The sequence below is a fragment of the Galeopterus variegatus genome, unplaced genomic scaffold, assembly GCF_000696425.1.
Source record: "Galeopterus variegatus unplaced genomic scaffold, G_variegatus-3.0.2 Scaffold3687, whole genome shotgun sequence".
Taxonomy (NCBI): Eukaryota; Metazoa; Chordata; class Mammalia; order Dermoptera; family Cynocephalidae; genus Galeopterus; species Galeopterus variegatus.
The window spans coordinates 11205-33315 of NW_007729798.1; the positions used below are offsets into that span (position 1 = coordinate 11205).

Sequence of the window (22111 nt, forward strand, 5' to 3'; positions counted from 1 at the left end):
CCGCCGCGCTTCCCAAGCGGCGCACTATCCAGTGCGCCACCGGGCCGGCCCCTTAAATATTCACTTTTTAAAAAACTTCCAAATCATAGACTTACAGTAATATTTTATTGCTAAAATGCATATATGAATCTTGCTTGATGTTAGCTTGGTGGGCTGGGAGTGAGACAATTAAGTTAATGATCTGGGTGGCCTAAGATCTGCACCCTGATATAGCTTTATTGTCCTTTATTCTCTCCCTACACTGAAACACTTTCATGTTAAAAATTTTTGTTCTCTTTTTTTTGGGGAAAAGGGAGTCCCCAAAGAAAACCAGTTGCTAAAGTTGGTGATGGAAATAAGAGTTTATTCCTAACCATAAAATTGCTTTAGAAATTACTTTAGACTGTTTTTATGCATTCATTAAAGGTTTAAAAAGATGAGTTACAGGGCCGAACCCGTGGCGCACTCGGGAGAGTGCGGCTGTGCTCCAGCCGCGGGTTCGGATCCTATATAGGGATGGCCGGTGCGATGCGCTCACTGGCTGAGCGCGGTGCAGCCGGTCACAAAAAGGACAAAAAAAATAAAAATTAAAAAAAGATGAGTTACATTTTTCACTTACATTTTATTTTATCTTATGAAGGAAATTATATGCCATGGAGTTATTTGGGAATTTGGAGATTTAAAAAGCTCTTGGGATTTATCCCTTACATGTGTAAAGGGGTCTATTTCAAAAGCCTAATGGGATACATTCATTTATTGGTAATAAAGCTGAATAGGTTAATTAATAGTATAAACTCAGAATCTTAATGCTGATTATTGCCTGCCAGGTAGACATTTTGATTGGTAGCTAGGTATATTGGACTTTCAAATGATATCTTCAACTATTGCTGAATTAAATGTATCTTGGCAGACGAATCTTTCAGTAAAAGAAACCCCTGGGAGAAAGGAGGAGACAGCCATGGGGGTAAATGATTGGAAATTCCTAGTAGAGAGAATCATGGATTGAAAATCAGAATACACAAGTTTAAATCTTGGTTCTGCCACTCTCTAGGTTGGTTCTTCAATTGAACAATGGTGGAATTGGGTGAGAAGTTTTTCAAGCCTCTCCTGATCTGACATTTCATGTTTCTACATTCTCTCTGATCGCAGTGCATGCAGGAGATGGGGAACGGAAAGGCAAATCGACTCTATGAAGCCTACCTTCCTGAGACCTTTCGGCGACCTCAGATAGACCCGTATCTTTTCTGGAGCAACTTGTGTTTTATTTTAGAAGGCTGAGTGATATTTTGGTGTTTGGGGAGAGTCAAATAAGACTCAAGCCCTGTGATCCGTCTGGTCCGTCTCTATATGGATTAGTCAAAGTCCTTGCTTTTCCTCTCTCCTGCAACCAAGACATACAAAAAGCACGTTTACTTGCTAAGGTCAGAATTGTCATGTAGTGTCACGTGGGGAAGACTAACTCAGGAATTAAGACTGCAGTGATTTCACTGTGAATTCTTCCATAAAGTGACATCTCCACTAGCTTTTGGATGTCTGAAACTATTGTTTGATAAAAAGAATAGTTTACTGTGCTCTGTCCAGCCCTTGCCGTCAGCAAAACCACCATCAGCAAAACCACCATTCATTTTTATCGCCTTTCTATGTCCCGTGTGAAAGAATTAACTGTTGTTGACCATTTTATCTTCCTCCATCCCTTCAACAGGGGATAGGAACTAAGATGTAAAACCAAACGCCCTAAAGGCAGTGCTTCTCAAAATGTGGTCTGTAGACCATCTTGTTAGAGTTGCTTTTTAGTGGGTGTAGGTGGAACATGTTAAATGCCCTGTTAAATTCGGGCCTTGCAGAAGACCCATTGATCAGAATCTGGCAGTGGGACACAGAATTTATATTTTTAAGGGGCACTCATGCCTTGTTCGAAGCTGATTGACCTAAAGCTTTAACATAGATACATGACTATTTTATCTATATTCTAGAACAGCCACAGACATCTCTGATGTCAGGATGAAGATTAATCCCACTTGCTGCTGTCATCACTCTGAAGGGAAATCATAGAAAATAATGATTCCCTGCAGTAACCGTGAAGGAGGCATTTTAAGGTTTTGATAAGGGAAACTGCATATGAAGAGATAGGAGCCATGTGGAGAAACCAGGCCAGAGGGAAGGAAGAGGACAGTGTTCTGTGGAATCCAGATTGACCTTTTACATTCTTGCTGTTGGAGAAACTTGTTTGATTTATCCTTAATAAGCTTTTTGCAGAGCTGTCGAGGGATTTATTCGAGATAAATATGAGAAGAAGAAATACATGGACCGAAGTCTGGACATCAATGCCTTTAGGGTTGGTTGTAAATCTTTCAGGTTTTGTTCATAATAAGTAATTTGCTTATTAATCAAGCCAGGGAAGAATCTGAAGACCTGCTACAAAAATACTCCAGAACCATCATTTAAAAAATGCAGAAGCAGAAAGAAGCCAGTTATTGAGTCAATACCATGAGATATCATGGAACAAACTTTCACCTCAGGGATGGGAAGGGCAAACTATCAGTGAATTCTTTGTCTTGATCTGTATTTAGATGATGTTAGTGATTCCAAGTTCCAAATTGTTTCTTAAAATGGACATATTGGGCATACTAGATCAAGTAGAATAATACATGTATATATATATATGTACATATGTACATATACATAACTTTTTTTCTGTAAATGAAGTCAACAAAAGTAAGTGTAATAAAATCACCAGAATTTCCTCCATTTTGACCAATGCATATTATAGCATTATGTGCTAATAACCAGTGTGTTGGCAGACTGATTGCCAACGGGACCCTGTTCCTGAGATGAGTTTCAGAGGGAGACTACCAGCTGCAAGGACACATTTCATCCTAGGCATGGTTAGAATCTGAAATTCAGTGTAAGATAACTAGGACAAGTATAACATACAGGAGGAAATACAATATGGTTTCTGGAAGAAGAAAATATGCCTGAATAATGACAACTAAATGAGACCAGTATCTATGACTATTTAGACCTATAAAATCCTTTGACAATATTCTAGAATAAATTCCCTTAGGAACAATTGACTATTTCTCTACCCACAGAAGTATAGAGAGTATGGGATTCTCCAGTTCTAGCACAGGTGCTATCTGTCTGCCTGTCTATCATCTATTTTAGTTATTTATTTTAATGGGTGAAATGAAACAGTGAAATCACTAGGTTTTCATGGGGCCCTAAGTCCCTCCAGGTAATTAAAAGTTAAGCTGATTGGAATGCAGATTGATCTTTTTTTTTTTTGGTGGCTGGCCAGATTGATCTTTTGAAGCTGTGTGAAAGGGGCATTAACTAGTAGGTGAATTTCAACATAGGCAAGTAAGTGCAAGGTTATACATGTAGTTAGGTAAAAATAATCCCTTCTCAACTAAGTATGAAGGACTCTTACCTTGCAGTCATCCAGAAAAGGGACTTGTCAGTTATCATAATTGTTCCAAGAAAGAATTAACCTGGTGTACAACCATAGCTGAGCTGGTATCATCAATGTACTTCAGGAACAAAGTACATGCATTTCCTTATATTCATAGAAAACTGTGGTCTGTCTGCCTAGCTCTGTTCATTCTGTCTGAAGATAGGAGATCCGATGAAGTCAAAAAAGGGTATTTGAGGTAATCCAGAAGGTGGAGGAGGAGGGGAGTTGCTGTATGAGGATAGAGTTGTCAGGTGTTCATAATTATGTTGCTGGCACCGTATCTATGGAAACAAGACTCTTTTACTCCCAGTATGTTTTCACTTAGGAAGGAAATTTCTCATGCTTACCAAAAGCTATTTCAAAAATTTTAACCTGATATACTTAGATTTTTTTTTATATTCTTATAAAGTTTTTTATGTTAAAAATTAATATTTGCTAAGTAAAGACATTTCATACCAAATGAAAAGGAACTGGCTTTGTTAAAGTATTCTTTTTTAATGGACAGATAGAGCTTTTTTTTTTTTGAAAGCATTTTTAACTTCAAGATATAAAGTGTCCTGTATTAAAGTGCTATACTGTGTATAAAAAAGACAGCTGCATGTGTTGTGATTATAAAATCATTTTATAGAAAATATTAAAATTAAAGTGAAAAATTCATGCATACTCTCACTGTCTATTAATGATTATCATTGTGGTGTATTCTATCTTTTTTCTATACAGTTACTTTTGGGGGGCATAATTATAATATGTAGAATGTCTCCTGCTTTCATTCTATTTAACATATTATGTATTTCTAAGTTACTTATGTGGTTTTGCAATTTTTAATTGTTGCATCATCTTTTACTGAGTAGCTAAATCACAGTTTATTTTACATTTCCTTTCTGTGGCATAAAGGTTGTTATTTAAGTTTTTCTTTAGCACAGACAATTCTGGGGTGAATTGCTTACATTATAAGATGTGATATTATCTAGGTCCAGGGATCTCAATATTTGTTTCTTCGTATTTTTGCCAATACACTTTACAGAAGTTGTACCATTTACTCTGTCTTCCCAGCATCATATAAGAGTACTAGTTTCACTTCGTTCCTAATACAACAGTAGGTATTATTAAGATCTTTCTTCCCCTTAAAATGCATTTTAAATTCTATTTTTTTTTTCTTTTTATCTTTTATACTGACCGGTAATGGGATCGCAACCCTTGGTGTTGTGCCCGCACCACACTCAGCCAGTGAGCGGGAACCGGTCTCCACATGGGATCCGAACCCTCGTTGGGAGCGCCGCCACGCTCCCAAGCGGCGCACTCTCCAGTGCGCCACCGGGCTGGCCCTTAAATTCTATTTTTTTATCTCTAGTGAGACTGAACATTTTTTTATATGTACACTATACTTCCTTTTACGTGCCTCTATTCTTAAGGTTACTTTGTGGTTCTGTTTTGCATATAGATGTTTATTTGACCTTAAAATGTGACCAATAACTTTATAATCTATAAATGTATTATGAAACTGTCTCTGAAACTAACAAGAACAGAGAGATTTTCGAATACATATATATATATATATATTTATATCCTTGTTGGTTCTACACAGGCAACTCATGCAGGACTCTCTAAAAAGGATATTTTAGTTCTTTTTTCTTTAGAATCCCCTAATTCTTTTTTGCCTTATATCCTTTTTTTATTTTTATTTTTTTTTTGTCTTTTTGTCTTTTTCCGTGTCCGGCAACGGATCGCAACCCTCAGTGTTGCCCCCATACCGGACCGGGGACCGGCAACGGGATCGCAACCCTCGGTGTTGCCCCCGCGCCTCGCTCAGCCAGTGAGCAGGAACTGGTCTGTATGTGGGATCCGAACCCTCGGGCGGGAGCGCCGCCGCGCTTCCCAAGCGGCGCACTATCCAGTGCGCCACCGGGCCGGCCCTTTGCCTTATATCCTTAACTTTTTTTTTAGTCTCTGAGCTTGAAATTAAGGTTTATTTTCCAATTTTTTAAAAAAGGAGGTGAAGGGGCTGGCCCGGTGGCGCACTGGATAAGTGCGCCGCTTGGGAAGCGCGGCGGCGCTCAAAGGACATAAGCTAAGTAAGATGAAGATGAACTTACTCACCAGTATACCAAGATAAGGGGGAACCCCTCAAAGCATGAGCATGTTAAATTTGGGGCAAAAATGGGCAGCAAACTGGTGAAAATTTTTAGCGTCTGTAGATAGCCTAGCCTGCGAATTTCAAGTCATGAGTGAGCTAGTCTAGGAGGGCAGGTGCTTCAGGCATTTGGAGGATGCCCGGCAAAGCATCGAGGCTAATGTGGAAAAGGTCAGCTCTCGTGCTGCACAGCAGAACACACCCCCACGTTTGTAAGACTCCTGCATCAGAACCGTTAGGGATTTTTGGAGTCCTTTTTGGACATTTTGAATTATAATTAATCAAACTATTAGTCACCATGTGGCGTATGTTCTTTGTCTTGTTTTGTTAAATCTTTATAGAAAGAAAAAGATGACAAGTGGAAAAGGGGGGGTGAACCAGCTCCAGAGAAAAAAATGGAACCTGTTGTTTTTGAGAAAGTGAAAATGGTAAGTGGGAAAGTATTTGCCCTGTGCCTTAGGTATGTTTATATGGATGGAGGGGAGGGGTGGGAGGCTCGTGGTGGGTGAGGTGGAGCTGATACCACACTACCTTTGCACTTGGAGCTAAAGGGTTTCGCATTTAGATTAGATCACCTGCTGCCATTTCTGCTTCTTTCCCATTACCTGTTGCTGCCTAATCTGCTCTGTAACACTTCTCTTTGGGGCCAGCTGGGAGCTCGGAAACTGTATCTGTCCCATCTAAGCAAGAGGCATGTTCCAAGTCAGAATACCAAGGCTATGTGACACCTTCTGAGCAGACACTACCTCCACATTGGTCCTTTTCTTGTTAGACCTTCTGTACCTCATTTTCCTGTTGCAGTTAAGACCAGTCCAGGAGTGAGGTCATACTAATCCATTTTAAATGATCCTTTCTTGTATTCTTGCTATTGAAGCAGATACCTTTCTTTTTCCACAGGACGTGCTGTGGCTGTAGTAAATACGCTCATATAAAGGCTTGGAATCTTGGGAGAGAGGACTTACTATTGCTTAAGGAAGAGTCTTTTCTCATCACTGTGACTCGCACTGTGTGTGGATACAGTCACTAGTGATATTGGCAGAGAGAATTAGGTAATCTTTAAACTGATCTCCCTTTTGGTGCTAAAGTAAAAGTTTTTCTAACCACTGGGAGATTTGTTGGCTCTTGACTTTTGTACTATCAGATACCTACCTTTATTCTTGGCTTTTCCAGGGACCAAAAACTGCTGCTTCTGTTGAGTACCCTGGTCTGTGGTTGTCTTGGTTTCAGAAAGATCTGTCCCTTCAGAAAGCCAAACAAGCACAGATAGTTTATTTTTCACTTTAGGTTTGGTTTATGCACTCATGCCTCCTGACTTGATTTTATCACTTGATACTTCCTGAGGTTTGTTTTTTTGGTAACTGTTTGAATAACAGCAACCACAAGAATATCTATGGCTTTAAAATTGAGAGGGGAAAAAAGAGTTCAAAAACACCTGCTTATTTCCTTTTATAACATATTTTCACCTTAGCCACAGAAGAAAGAAGATCCACAGCTACCTCGGAAAAGCTCCCCGAAATCCACAGCACCTGTCATGGATTTGTTGGGACTTGGTAAGAGTTAGACTTTTCAACTCTCATATTCTTAAATTTTTGATGATTTCTCAGTGACCCTGGGAAGATAGGCAGAGATGGTATTCTCTAATTTGTGTCTTCTTCACTGACATTGTTCTCTCATGTTCTTCCTGTTATGTTTTACATATGAACAGTTGCTCTAAGGAATTGTCTGCTGTGACATTTTTTAGAGACAGTACAGTGCAGTGGTTGAGAGCATGGCCTTTGGAGCCAGAGTCTCAGCTGTGCCACTTGCTGTCTGCAACCTTGGGTAGTTTACTTAACCTCTGAACATTACTTTCCTACTCTATGCAGTGAGAATAAAAACAGTCTGTACTTCAAAGGCATTTTTGGAAGGATTAAATGAGATAATGCCTCCAAAGCTCTTAGCCTGTGCCTGGCACATACTAAGCACTCAATAAATGTTAGCAATTTCACCAAACAGCACCTTTGAACCTTGTGCCACTTCCCTCCCTGCCCCCATCCCTTTGCTTTTTCAGGTTGTGATCTATTTCTGAGATAGCCTGTTACCTTGTGGTCATTTTTCTCCAAGCCTTTGAAATACTGAACTAGTGATTCTGCCTCTTTCAGAAAGAAAGCCTGTTTCTGCCTTTCACAGCAAAAATGGTCATACTTAGTTTCCATCCACTTCTGCTGGTTTATGTTATTGGCTACTTAGGCTTCTAATTTCTGTACCTTTCATTTTTCTCTGAAAATGAATCCTGTACTTGCCCTTCAAATAGCCAGAAGGCAGCCAGCCAGCCACCCCAGCTGTGTGCTGATGTAGCCTTCAGTCCTGGGTTTCTGCTGCCCTGTGCCTGATAGCCGAGCTATAGGCTTCACCAGTGCACGCTTGGGAATGTGGGGTGAGGCCTCTTTTGAGAAGCCCCACCCAAGCTAAATGATTCCAGAAGTCCAGATTTCCAGGCCCAGGGTAGAACCCATGGGCCTTCTCTGTCTGCTTTTTGTCCAGAATATAGGGAACTTAATGGGCTTAATGCGCAGTGCTACATTTAACTTTGATCTCTCCTTCTAGATGCTCCTGTGGCCACCTCCATTGCAAATAGTAAGACCAGCAACACTCTAGAGAAGGATTTAGATCTTTTGGCCTCTGTTCCATCCCCTTCTTCTTCAGTTTCCAGAAAGGTGAGTCTTATGGGCTCCTCAGGATTAAAGAGCATTCTGGAAAGGGTGATTTTAATAACTTAATCATGGAAACCAAGTCATGCTTCCTTGGTGGAATTGGACTTTGGTTTTCTTGGTTCTTTATTCTTTCCTTAACACTGTGTCACTGTTCATACCGTTTTGTCTCCTGCCCCCAAAGTGTGGGCCCTTTCTATGGGCTTCTGTTGAAGGTGTGTCATGTTGTAAAGCCTGATACTTTAGGTGAGCTCCTTGGCCTGGGTTACTGCCAGGGCGTTGTGGGTATGAAAGACTTGAAACTTTTAATGGCTTCCATGTGTGGAATGCCTGCTATGTACCAGGAACAGTGCTAGGTGTTTTTTATATATCATTTTATATATTTCATTATTAATTTCAAATCTTCACCACAACCCTGCAAAATGGATATTTTCCAGATGAGGAAACAGTTCAGAAAAGTTTGTGACTTGCCTCTGGTTATACAACTAATACATGGATACATGGGGATCTAAACTCACTTCTCTCTGCTCTATCATTTGTGGGTTGTTTACTGTGTTTGCTTTTTCCTACTAATCAGATTGTTTTGCTGAAGAATGAAGAATTGTACCAGAGCTTAACTATTAAGAGTTTTCAGATATTTGTATAGTAAAATGTCAGGAAGCAATTAACTTGAGCCATGAATTCTTATTGCAAATGTTAGAAGAAACAGAGAGGTCCTTAAAGAAACCCCCATAAAAACTATTCTGGTTCTCCCCCTGCCCTCTTTTCCCAAAGGTTGTAGGTTCCATGCCAACTGCAGGGAGTGCCGGATCTGTTCCTGAAAACCTGAACCTGTTTCCAGAGCCAGGGAGCAAATCGGAAGAAATAGGCAAGAAACAGCTCTCTAAAGATTCCATCCTTTCACTGTATGGATCCCAGACGCCTCAAATGCCTGCCCAAGGTATATTTCATGGAAGTCATGATAATGTACCAGGTGAAGACATGAGGACTTACATGCAGGAATTATTTGTTGTGACAGGGAACAGTTTTTTTAGGGGCTAGGCCATCATATACCGAATAAATCTGAATATGATATTTCTTGTGAAGCTACAGTATCAGTAGATAGATATTAATATAACTCAGAGCCTTACTTCTGTGGGGTTTGAGGTCACACCTCTGTGAAGTCTGACTCAAGGCCTGGATCTGAACCTTAAAAGGGAAGTGGCTAGGTCAGCTGCCCACTGGTAAGCCACAGCAAATCTTGTAGACACTGTCTAACTGCTTTGCTGTGTAAAAGAGCATTCTTAGCTGAGTAGTCTGAGAAATTCTAGCTGGGAAGAAGTAGCCAGTGGGAGTTTGGGCTAACTTTTTGTCCTTTCCTCTTTAACTTGTATGTGTGTTTTCTTGGCAGCAATGTTCATGGCTCCTGCTCAAATGGCATATCCCACAGCCTACCCCAGCTTCCCTGGGGTCACACCTCCTAACAGCATAATGGGGAGCATGATGCCCCCTCCAGTAGGCATCGTAGCACAGCCAGGAGCTTCTGGGATGGTTGCCCCCATGGCCATGCCTGCAGGCTATATGGGGGGCATGCAGGCATCTATGATGGGTGTGCCGAATGGAATGATGCCCACCCAGCAGGCTGGCTACATGGCAGGCATGGCAGCTATGCCCCAGACTATGTATGGGGTTCAGCCAGCTCAGCAGCTACAGTGGAACCTTACTCAGGTGAGCTGCCACATCTTTCCTGGGACAAGAGTTTTGAGCCTTCCTCAAGTCTGTCTCACTTTGCACCTCTTCCTGATCCTTTGAATCCTTTCCACATAGATGAGATAATGCCAAAGACATTCTCAGGTTTGCTTTTTTTTTTTTTCTAGAAGATCTGTCTAAAGTCAGACTTTCTGAGACGTTCTGGGTTTCTGCAGAATAAGGGTAACTGCCTAAATCTCAATCTCTCACACATTCTCAAAAACAAAAACACCTATACAGACAGAGAATGCAAATAAAACCCTCCATAACCCACAACTAGTAGTAGACAATACTACAAGCATCGAATGACATGGCAGCTGACATATGAACACCCAAGTCCAGCAGATCCAGCATCACAGAGGAGACTATGTGGAAAGAGGAGAGGGAGCATGGGCCTAGAGGTGAAGAGCACAGATAAAATCACCCCTCAGAAGGTGAAAGACATGCAGTGATTGGAGACACTGAGAACAGGTCCGGGACCTGGTAGATTAGAACTCGGGTTACTGGGGTCTTGAAATCTATGGGATTATAGGTGGTAGCCTTGGAAAAGCATTGCATCTGGGGGAGATGGGCATGACTTAGGAGGAGGAGGTACTCTTCTGAGACCTGGTGGTGAAGGGAAAGAAAGAAATGGGAAGTGGAAGAGAGAATTGCAAAATCCAAAGATACACCATGCTCCTTCTCCCCAAATAATCGCTTCACTAACAGAAGAGAGTGCTCTTGAGCTAAGGAATCCAGTAAGCATCCCCAAACCCTAACAGCTTTCTGTATTTTGCTGATTAGAAAAATAAGGCACTACAGAATAAACAGCATGTGACAGATGACGTTCATACAAAACTACTATGAGAAGAAAATAGAAAATGAAAATCAAAACATTTTAGGTAATGAAAATTCTCCCCCCACAAACAGCAGAAGAAAACTGTTATACAATCCACCAACCTGAATTAAATGTCCTTAAACAAACATTTTCAGGTAAGACAAGAAAGCTTGAATCAGAAATTTAAAAACTTAGAACCAAAATGGACAAAAAACTGGAAGTTGTGAAATGAAAGTTTACTGAGCTCAGGAAAGAAATTGAAGAAAAAGACTAAATTTTCTTAGGAATAAAGACTGGAATACAAGTTAGCAAGAGGAGAAGAGATTCAACTCTCTCTTTATATTTGCCATTCAGGAAAGGCATGAAATAGCTAAGAGAATGAAAACTAAATATAGAAAAATAAAAAAAAAATAAAAAAAACGGGGAGAAAGTAATACAGGAGTTAGGAAAAGAAAGCCTAAAGAAGAAAAACAAGATAGTGGGACAGAATTAATATACTTAAAACTATAATACACGAAAACTTTCTAGAAATAAAAGACTTGGATATAATATTGAAAGAGCCCACTGTGTATCTGGGAACGTTGATCCAGAACAGTCAACTCTAGAACATATCCCAGTAAACCTTTAGACTTTAAAGAACAAGAAAAATTCTTAGGGCTCCAGCCTTCTCTGTACCTCTACAAAAATGTGTCACTTACAAAAAAAAAGAATACCCAGGCTGACATCAGACTTCCTAACAGCTACATATAAAAAGACAACAGTAGAAATAAAATTTTCAAGACACTCGCGCACATGCAAGACAAGTATTTTATAGCCAGTCAAGCTACCATTCAGGTATCAAGGCTATTAAAAAAAACCCAAAAAACAAAACTTAAGTACGCAAGAACTCAAGGAATAGCATACTTTCAAGCCTTTGCTGAGGAATCTAACAGAAGATAAGCTTTATCCCTCTAAGAGACGACTAGGAACATTTTTGGCAGAAGGACTGATGGTGAGCATTGAATGTTTAATTGAGAATCTAACACTAAAAGTGGTGACAAGGGTGGAAATATATTTGTTGTACTCTGACAAACAGAAATACAACTAAAAATAATATGTAGAGAAGGAAGGAAAAAGGGGGAAAGTAGAATAAGTTAATTGATTGTTACTTAGTAAATAGATAGAAGTCAGGGAATAAAAATTAAGCTGACAGACCAAATCGTGGCAGCTTGAGTAAGGAAAAAGGAAACCAAGGGCATTATAAAAAGTATTAGTATAAAGGTAATAACTAGAACAAATTCTTTCTAAATACCAAAATAATTTTTCAAAATGAAGATAATAAAATACATAGACTCTGAAGTATAGTAAATATAATAAACACAGTAAAAATACACTGAAATATGATGGAATTGAGACCAAACATATCAGTCATCAATAGGGCAACTCTTCTATTAAAAGGAAAAGATGTTCAAAATGGCTCACAAAGCAATGCCTAATTTTACACTAGGTACAAAGAAATACTGAAACAAAGAGATTTAAAGGGAAAAGGAAGGGACAGGCAAAGGAATACCAGAGAAGTGGTACATGTGCACTGCACACATGCATGCACATGCTGTCTTTATCGTGTTTACTATACTTTTTAGAAAATATTACTATGTTTTCATTTCTCTCTGGTCTGGAATAATTTATGTAGGCTGCAGTTAGCTCAGTTGGTTAGAGTGTGGCGTCGTGACACCGAAGTCAAGGGTTTGGATCCCCATACCAGCCAGCACACACACACACACACACACACACACACACGGGGGGGGGGGGGGGGGGTATATATATATGTTGTGTGTGTGTGTGTGTGTGTGTGTGTGTGTGTGTGTGTGTGTGTGTGTATGTAATATTGGTCTTCGCTTGTTTGGTAGAATTTCCATGTGAAATTTTGTGGGATGTTTGGCTTTCTTTTGTAGTAATTTTTAATAATTTTCTGTTTCTTCAATGGAAGTCAGTTTTGGAAAACAGTATTTACCTCGTTTATCTATTTCATAAAGGTTTTCAAACTTATTTATCAAAAGTTATGCCAAACAGTCTTGTTAATTTTTTCAAAGAACCAGGATTTTGATTTATTGATTGGTTCTACATTTTTCTGTTTTCTACATCAATTTCTGGTTTATCTCTACTATTTCCTTCCATATGCTTTCTTTTGGTTTACTTTGTTAATCTTTTTCTAGCTTTTATAGTTGGGATTTTAATTCACATCATTCTTTCATTTTTATTTACATAAGTAATCAAGTGCTATAAAACAGATAGAAACATGTCTAAAGCACACATAAGCCAGCTTCTATAGAGGCTCCCAATGGTCAAATGTGAGACATAAAAAAGAATAACAGTAATGGATTATAACACATTGGATGAAAAAAATCTGAATCCATAATGATATTTAAAAAAAAAAAAAATTGAGTGTGGAATGGAGGGAGGGAGAGCCTTTACAGAAGAATGACAGCTAATGATTGAGATCGAACAGGGTTTTCACACATTCTCAAAGAATTACCCCTTTGGTTTACTCATTCGTTACAATGAAAAAAATTTTATGGCTAATACTACCTTAGCCAAGTGATAAAACATAAAATTACCAACAGTGGGACAGATTAATATCATATGCTTCCTAATATATTGTACTGAGAAGGACACAATACCACCTACATTGAATTTTTGCCAAAAATATGTAACCCGAATCCAATCATGAGAAAACATGAGATAATTCCAAACTGAGGGATATTCTGCAAAGTAACTGGCTTGGGTTCTTTAAAATGTCAGTGTCAGGAAAAAAAGGAAAGAGGTGGGACGGGGGGAACTGTTCTACATTAAAGGAGACTAAAGAGATACGAAAATGAAATGCAGCATGTATTAGAATATCGTATTAATGTTGAATTTCTTGAGTGTGTTAATTGTATTGTGGTTCTAGAAAAGCATTCTTATGAGATGCCTCCTGACTTATTAAGGGGTGAAGTGTCATGATATCTGCAACTTTCGATGCTCATCAAAAAATGTTTTGAAGTTTGTATGTAAAAAGAGAGAGAAAATATAGCAAAATGTTAACAATTGGTGAATTTAAGGAAGAGATATATGGATTTCATTGTATTATTCTTTCAATTTTTCTGTAAGTTTGAAATTTTCTTAAAAAGTCATTAGAAGAAAATAGTCTTAAAGAAAAAGAACTTGTACAGAAAATGTACTAGGCTCAGGAAATTTAAGGTGTTTTTCTTTCATAAATTATTTCTTCTGTTCACTGCTGGGGCCAGCCTTTCAATCTAACTCGTAAAGAGTCCTCACCCATCTCCGCTCCACACACAGACCCAGCTTTATGCCACTGATTCTTTTCTCCCAGCTCCTTCCTTCCCATACATTGAAGATTCTGTTGGTCTTTTTTTATTTCCTCTTCCTTTCTTTATTCTGAACAGTCTAGTTTCTTCCTTTTTCTTTTTTCCTCTGGAAATGAGCATGCACAAGCGCTCTCAATGGACACTGACAGTGCTAGCTCTCTGCTGGAGATGAGACAGGAGCACGGGAGTGCGGGCTTTTCTTTCAACTCCCAGGGTTGGCCGGGCAAGTTAACAATAGGTCCCTTCTATTTAGCATGAGGGTCCGGAAAGGAAAAAGAGCCTTTCATGCTGCTTTTCTAGTGACTCAATTCCTTCTTTCCATCCTTGAGCTTTAGTCTCTGTCAACATCACATTCCTGAAAAGTCCTTCATGTAACATGGTCTGATGTCCTTGAAATAATCTATTAAGGTCCAGAGCAGTTTGGTACTATCTCAGTTTCCTTTTGTCTCATTCTCCCCCTCCCTGTAGGCAGGGGACGCCCCCCTGCCTTTTGCACTAATTGGCTGAATGCCTGGTCTGAAAGTCTCCTCTCTCCCTTTCAGATGACCCAGCAGATGGCTGGGATGAACTTCTATGGAGCCAACGGCATGATGAGCTATGGACAGTCAATGAGCGGCGGAAACGGACAGGCAACAAATCAGACTCTTAGTCCTCAGATGTGGAAATAAAAACAAAACACCTGGATGGCCACCACTCTCCCCAGCCCTCGCTCTCCCCTCTCTCATCTTTCCCCAACTGACCCCCGCCCATCCCCTTTCCCTACCTCTCTCTGTTTGGTTTAGAAATTGCTCAATAAGTCATTTGAGGTTTGGCATTCTGCCCAGCCCAACCACTTCCCAAACACACAGACCTCTCTGTTGCTTTATGTTGTACATGTCCCCTTGCCATCCCCACTTCCTCCCCAGCCCCTAGTCCTCTCCTGGCACCAGCACCTTAGAAATTGTTGGCAGAAGGCACATACACTGTGGGAGAAATGTGCATGCCCTTGAGTATTTTCCCTCAAGGTTAAACCTCCTTTCAGACTCTCAGAAAGGTCTGTAGGAGTTGTATATTAGGCAGAGGAGAGGGTTTAGAGGTCCTTATATATGTGTTACTAAGCTATTTCTAAGTGTTTAAGTTTCTGGTTGAAGAAGGAAGTATCATGTTCCCATGATTTACAGGAATGAGGAAAGCACTGAAATCAAATTAAATATTCCTTGGGTCTTGGATCAGGTCGACCCCATCCCTGGGATGAGGCAAGCCCCCTCCTGTGAGGATGAGCAAAAATACCACTCTCCTTTGCCCTGAGTTGCTTTCTCGATCTGGGGCTTCAGGACTCGCCGCTTCAGTCAGCCTTTATTAGCACCAAAGACATTGTGAAGTTCCCACACACAAACACACACCCCTTCCCCACCTCCTGCCTGCCTTCAGTGCGATCTGGCTCCACGGCTGGAGGAGCAACCCACGCAGTGGGAGTGTGGCGCTTAATTTAAGTGTGTGCTGCTCACGTTTGTGTGTGTGTGTGTGTGTGTGTGTGTGCGTGTGTGTATGCCACTTCCCACCCTCTCTCCACTTGCTCTGGGTATTTTTGTTTTGTTTTGTTAGTTTTAGGTTTGCAACAGAGAGGAGTTAATTTATCAACAGTCTAAAACTGTTGCTAGTTTTTCTTATAGTTTAAAAAAATTGCCATCTCATTGATAGCTCCCTTCTACCTTTTCCTCCTCCCAATTTGCCAACCACTCTTTCATGCCTGTGTATCCAGGGTGCTCTGTTTTCCCACCTTTTCCAGGTGAACAAGGCAGAGAGCCTGGACAGCTTTCCTCTCAGTCATTGTTCACCCCACTTGAAAATTCAAACAAGAAAACTTTGCTTAAAAGATTTCATGTGTGGGAACCACAATTCCTGGTTGCCTTTCTCCTGTGTATGTGTAAATTCCTTAATAAATATTGCAGGGAAGGACCATTTGCTTGGCTGTTACTATGTGTCACTCTTGAAGGAGGGGAGTTACACCCGAGTTTTTTGCTTTTCAGGGGTAGTTCCTTCACTTCTTGTATTTTACAAAATTCTGTTCAGTGCATGCACAAGGGCCAGACCCAGGCTCAAGCAGTCAGAAAGGGGGCTTCTCTTCAGTGGTGTCTAGTGTCGTGAGCTGAGGGAACTAGGGGAGATTGGCACCTGCTAGAGTCACAGAACACCAGAACTAGGAGCATGGGTTTTTTCCCCTACCAATAGAGAAGCTGAGACCCAGAGAAAGAAAGCTGTTGGCCAGGGGTCTACTAGAGAGCCCTTGGCTGAGCCAGCAGTAGACTCAAAGTGTCTGAACTTCTTGCTCCTTGTCCTTTCCCTATACTATGGCAATTACACAGTGAGTTTAAATTTCTCCCTGCTGAGAGAGCAGTAGCTTTGCCTGGTAAAGGTGATTCAGCCCTCTCTGAGCTGTCAGAACAAAAAGTAGGGACTGAGCCTCTGAACCCGTGTCATGAGTTAGAGACAGAACACTCATCCTGGGGGTAGTATGTCCATTTCCTTCTCCATTTGACTCCCTTTCTGCTCTCAACAAAAGGGATTTTGGACTCTCCCTCCTTCCCATCTTCCCTTTCCCCCCCTCTCCTCCCTTCCTTCCTTCTTTCCTTTGAGTATACTTGTTAGTGGACAGATAGCACAGTGGCTAGGAAGGTGACCTCTAGATCATATCCCTTCTTACTTTGGGACCTGGGCAAGCTACTAAACCCCTATGTCTCAGTGTAAAATGGGGCTAATAGTAATACTTAAGATGAAGCAATTCCTGTGGTACAATTAGCACAATATTGGGCACTTAGTAAGCACTCAGATGTTGGTGAGTATTACATGCCAGACCTGTGTTAGGCATTAGTTCGTTCGACAATAACAAGTGTTTACAATGGCCAAAAGTTGTCTTAGGCTCTGGAGATAAAGCGATGAGTAAAAATTCCCCAGTCTCATGGGGTAGCATGGTAGGAAAGATGAACAATAAACAAGTACATAAATTGTTTTAATTTCAGATAGTAATAAGACAAAGGGAGAGAGTGGGTATGGAGGCCATTTGGATGGAGTGGTCAGGAGGAGGTTACATTTGAACTGAGACTTGAATAAGCAGCCAGTCATGTGTGGATCAGAAGAATAAGAGCAGAACAAGTGTGAATGTCTGTGTGGGAAATTGTTTGGCTGGAGAATGAGTTTGGGAGTCATCAGAGTATGGATAGTACATAAAGCCATGAAGCCACCTAAGGAGAAAGCATAGCAAGAAGAGAAACTGAGTCTTGGAGCTTTTAGAATTTGGGAAGAATAGATAAGAAAAATAAAATGAATCTGACATAGTCCTTGCTCTTAAGGAGCTCATGATCTTATGGGACAACAAATTTATAATTTTTTGTACAATGGATTATGGGACTGCGGGGGGTGGGGGCGGGGAGGAGCTAGCCCAGTCAAGGAAAACTTCCTAAGGACAGTGGCACTTGAGCTGAATCTTAAAGAAAGAAGAAGCAGTTAACCAGTGGGTGGGGTGAGTAGAAGAGTGTTCTAGACAGATAGTACCATGTGAACAAAGATATAGAGACCAGCCAGAGCACAGACCATCTGGGAAAGCACAGCACTTTGATAGTTCTAAGGTATGCTGTGAGTCAGGGTGAGGTAGAGGTGAGACAGAGGTGGAATCAGACCAGGTCACTGGGTTGAGGGCTGGGCTGGCGGGAGGGGGAGTGTTTCCTATACCCTATGAAGGAGTTTCACCTGAAGTGTGAATGGTGCAATAATGTGGCTAGATATGAATTTTAGGTAGCTCACTCTTGCATAACTGTGAACAACATGTTTGAGGGAACAAAACAAGAGCTAGGGGACCAGAGAGATGGCAAGAGCTGAACTAGGGCCATAGTAGTGGGGATAGGGGAGGATGGAGTGGTTTAGAGCAGCAATTTATGAACTGATTATGAGGACAGGAGATGTTAAAAGGTGTCCCACTGAAATGCTAAAATAAGCTTGTGAAAGACTGCATGATATATCACCTCTTACATCTAGAATATAATATCCACATAGTAATGGCTCTGAAAACTGAAGTACACATAAAGCAAATGTATTTCACAGGGCCTGGTTTTCCAGGACCTTGCAGTTTCAGGTTTGGCCTAGCTTCTTAACAGTACATATAAAATGTTGACCTTGCAAAAGACAGGAAATTTTCCCCAGGCTAGTCTCTGCTGTAAGATAAAGAATTGTAGAACAGCAAGGTTGCTGGCTCAAAGACAGACAGGTTACTGATTGATATGTAAAGATACTGGGAAATTGCTGTAAGAAGAGAGAATGTTTGCTAAAATCAAGTTTGTTGGTGGATCGACTTAACTTCTTGCAAATTGTGTTATGGAATGTCACCTTGCTTGTTTTACTGAATGTTACCAGCTTCTATTGTTAAACTTGTTAAACTGTACTTAGCAAAAACCCCACCTAGGTTCTGTTCCTGTAACTTCCTGGTCTGGAGAATAAATGCGGGAAGAGAACCCCAATTCGGGGTTAATTTCCAAAATGGAAGGAATGCCTCTATCTGGAGGGTTCCGGGAGATTAACTCCTTTTCAGGGTTTCTCACTGCTCAGAAGAGATGGGCTTTGAGTAATCTTTTGCAGCTCTATCACCCAGGGGAAAAGGGGTGACAAATCCATGGGAGGCAAAGCAACAGAAAAGTCCTGTGGTAAAGAATTTTTTCATGATTTTCTAGCATTTACCAATACTTATCTTACCATGGAATCCATTTTTCTGGAGTATCTAATAACCATAGAGTACTATTTGGGGAAAGCAACCAAAAAAATACTTTAATAGATAGAGTTGGAAGGTTATGGGTGAGATCTGGGATGGAGGGAGAGGAAGGAGTCAGAGAAATCTCCTATGTTTCTAGGTTATGTGAAAAAATTTACAGGAGGAAGAGAAACTGGCTTTTCTCTCTAGGAGAGGAAGAGAAGTGGATAATTAGGAGTTTGGTTCTAAACGTGTTGCCTGTGATATATCCAGGTCTGGGTGACCAGCTGGAAATTGGATTTAAGAGTGATTGGATTTAAAATTCAAGGAAGAGGTTGGCCTGGAGAAATTAATTTGGGAGTTAGTTAATTTGGGATAGGATCACATATGGTGGATTTGTAAAGTAAGAGCAGTGGGCTGGGGACAGAACCTTGGGGAAATATTCATTTTTAATAGGAGTTAAGGAAGAAAGAATCATGGAGAGGAGGTGGAGGGGGGGATGAGGAGGAATAGTCAGTTATGGAAAACAAAACAAACAAAAAAACTCCCAGAAAGTGCAATGTCAAAGAACCCTAGGAACTGGAATATCTAGAAGGAGGGATGATCACAAATGTCAAATCAGCAGGGAAATCCAGTGAGATAAGAATGGATAAAAAGACTATTGAATTCAGTACTTGGAAGCTTCTGCAAAAGCAGTTTCACCAAAGGGGTAGGGCTGGAAGCCACAGTATGGTAAGTTGAGGAGTAAATTGAAGTAGTTGAGAAAGTAGAGAAACAGGCTGTATTAAAGTCAATATACATGGTAAGATTTTAAGGACTACTCTTAAGAATAGATATAGAGTGTGTAAATTCCAAACTAATAAAGAGGAAAACATTGGAATAAGAAAATGCAAATAAACAAAAATATCAACAATCTCCTTCCCCCCAAGAAAAAAGGCAAGATAAGAATTTTTTTAAAAGCATAGAAAAGTAGGGCTGGCTGTTTAGCTTACTTGAGAGAGCATGGTGCTGGTAACACCGAGGTCAAGGGTTCAGATCCCCTTACTGGCCAGACACCAAAAAAATAAAACTTTAAAAAGCACAGAAAAGTAGAATAGATAGAATTAAAAAGCAATATGTCCTATACTAGTCTAAATATATAAAAATATAATAAATATAAATAAAATTAATACAGTTAAAATATTGAGATTTACAAATCAGACTTTTAACATCCATTCCTTCTGGCATCTCAGACCTTGCTTCTAAGATCACTTTCCCTCACCTGACATAATATCCTTTGTAAGTTACTTTACTGAAGGTCTCTCTGAGTCTTGCCTGAAGCATAAGGATAGAAAAATGTTTAAAATAAAAGAATGGAGCAAGCAAGGTCAGGCAAATACTAACCAAAAGTAAGTGGCGATCATTTATATTTATATTCACAAAATAGACTTTAAGACAAAGCATTGTTAGAAACAGGTGGGATTTCTATGAAATCATGGAAGGTTCAATTCACAAGGAAAATATAACAATTCTAAACCAGTATGCATTTTTTAAAGTTTCAAAATAAATAAATAAATGAATAAAGTGAAAATTTATAGAACTTCAGGGAGAGACAGTCCATCATCACAGCATAAAAAATCTCCACCAGGTATTTTGTGGAAACTGACAAGCTAATTCTAAAATTTGTATGGAAATGCAAAGGATCTAGAATGGCCATGACAATCTCAGAAAAAGAAAGAGCAAATTTTGAGGGATTACACAACCAGATTTTAAGGTTTATTATGAACTAGAGTAATTAAGACTGTGGGTTAGGTGCAGGATAGACATATAAATGACTGGAATGGAATACAGATATACTGATTCATAAAAGTGGCAATGCAAAGCAGTGGGTTAAGGGTAGTCTTTTTAAGAAAGGATACTGGGACATTAGATATACATATAGAAAAAGGTGGAAAAGAAAGTTGATCCCCCATCTCATAACAAAAAAATTCTATATGGATTATAGATCTAAATACGAAATTCAAAATAATAAAGCTCCTGTAAGATAATAAGAGAAAATCTTCATGACCATAGTGGAGGGGAATACTTAGGAGTTAAAAAGCACTAAAATATAGAGAAAGATTGATAAAATTGACTATGTTAAAATTAAGGACTGTTTGGGCCGGCCTGTGGCTCACTCGGGAGAGTGTGGTGCTGATAACACCAAGGCTATGGGTTCGGATCCCATATAGGGATGGCCAGTTAGCTCACTTGGGAGAACGTGGTGCTGACAACACCAAGTCAAGGGTTAAGATCCCCTTACCGGTCATCTTAAAAAAAAAAAAAATTAAGGACTGTTTGGGCCGGCCTGTGGCTCACTCGGGAGAGTGTGGTGCTGATAACACCAAGGCTATGGGTTCGGATCCCATATAGGGATGGCCAGTTAGCTCACTTGGGAGAACGTGGTGCTGACAACACCAAGTCAAGGGTTAAGATCCCCTTACCGGTCATCTTAAAAAAAAAAAAAATTAAGGACTGTTTATCAAAAGGTTCCATTAAGAGAATAGAAAGGCTTGCCACAGAATAAGAGAAGATATTTCAAACACATGCGACAAAGGCATTGTACCCAGAATATATGAACTCCTGCTAGATAGACATTCCTATGACCCAACAATTCTTCTCCTAGGTCTATACCAAATAGAAATGCGTGTACTTGAGCATTAAGAGACATACACAGGAATGTTCATGGAAGCATTATTTATAATAGCTCCAAACTGAAAGTAATCCAAATGTCCATTGATAGAAAAATGGACAAATTGTGATATATTTATACAATAGAATACTATACAGCAATGGAAATTATCAAACTACAGTTATGTGTAACCACATAGAAGGATCTCACAATGTTGAACACATTTTTCACTATATTGTTCAGAAGTATGTTGTATCCCTAAATATTTGAGCATGCACCACCTAAGAGTGATATTCTGTATAACCATGATACCATTATCAGACCTATGAAAATTAACAGTAATTTCATATTACCTACAATCAGTCTGTTTTCAATTTTTGCCAGTTATCCCAAGAATGTCTTTTGTTGCTTTTCTTTTTAAACCAAGATCCAATTTAGGTTTATGCATTGCATTTGGTTATATGTCTATTTGGCCTCTTTTAGTTTGGAACAGTGCCCCTAACTATTTTTCCATGACACTGGCTTTTGGAAAGGCTCAAGCCAATTATGTGGTAGAAAGTTCTGTGCTTTTGATCTTGCCGGAAACTGGAAGTCAGGT

General features: G+C 39.9%; 1 protein-coding gene across 2 annotated transcripts in view; it reads left to right on the top strand.

Moving 5' to 3' along the window:
• The window catches only part of SMAP2 (small ArfGAP2), an 18128-nt gene extending 2041 nt beyond the window's left edge, over positions 1-16087 (top strand). For both annotated transcript variants that reach the window (XM_008585719.1, XM_008585720.1), the window contains 8 exons: positions 1129-1214; positions 2236-2314; positions 5906-5992; positions 7033-7114; positions 8151-8260; positions 9029-9194; positions 9645-9961; positions 14689-16087. In XM_008585719.1, the coding sequence (XP_008583941.1) occupies positions 1132-1214; positions 2236-2314; positions 5906-5992; positions 7033-7114; positions 8151-8260; positions 9029-9194; positions 9645-9961; positions 14689-14814 (1050 nt within the window). In that variant the 5' untranslated portion in view covers positions 1129-1131 and the 3' untranslated portion in view covers positions 14815-16087. The remainder of the gene's footprint in view (positions 1-1128; positions 1215-2235; positions 2315-5905; positions 5993-7032; positions 7115-8150; positions 8261-9028; positions 9195-9644; positions 9962-14688) is intronic.
• The last annotated feature ends 6024 nt before the right edge of the window (positions 16088-22111 follow it).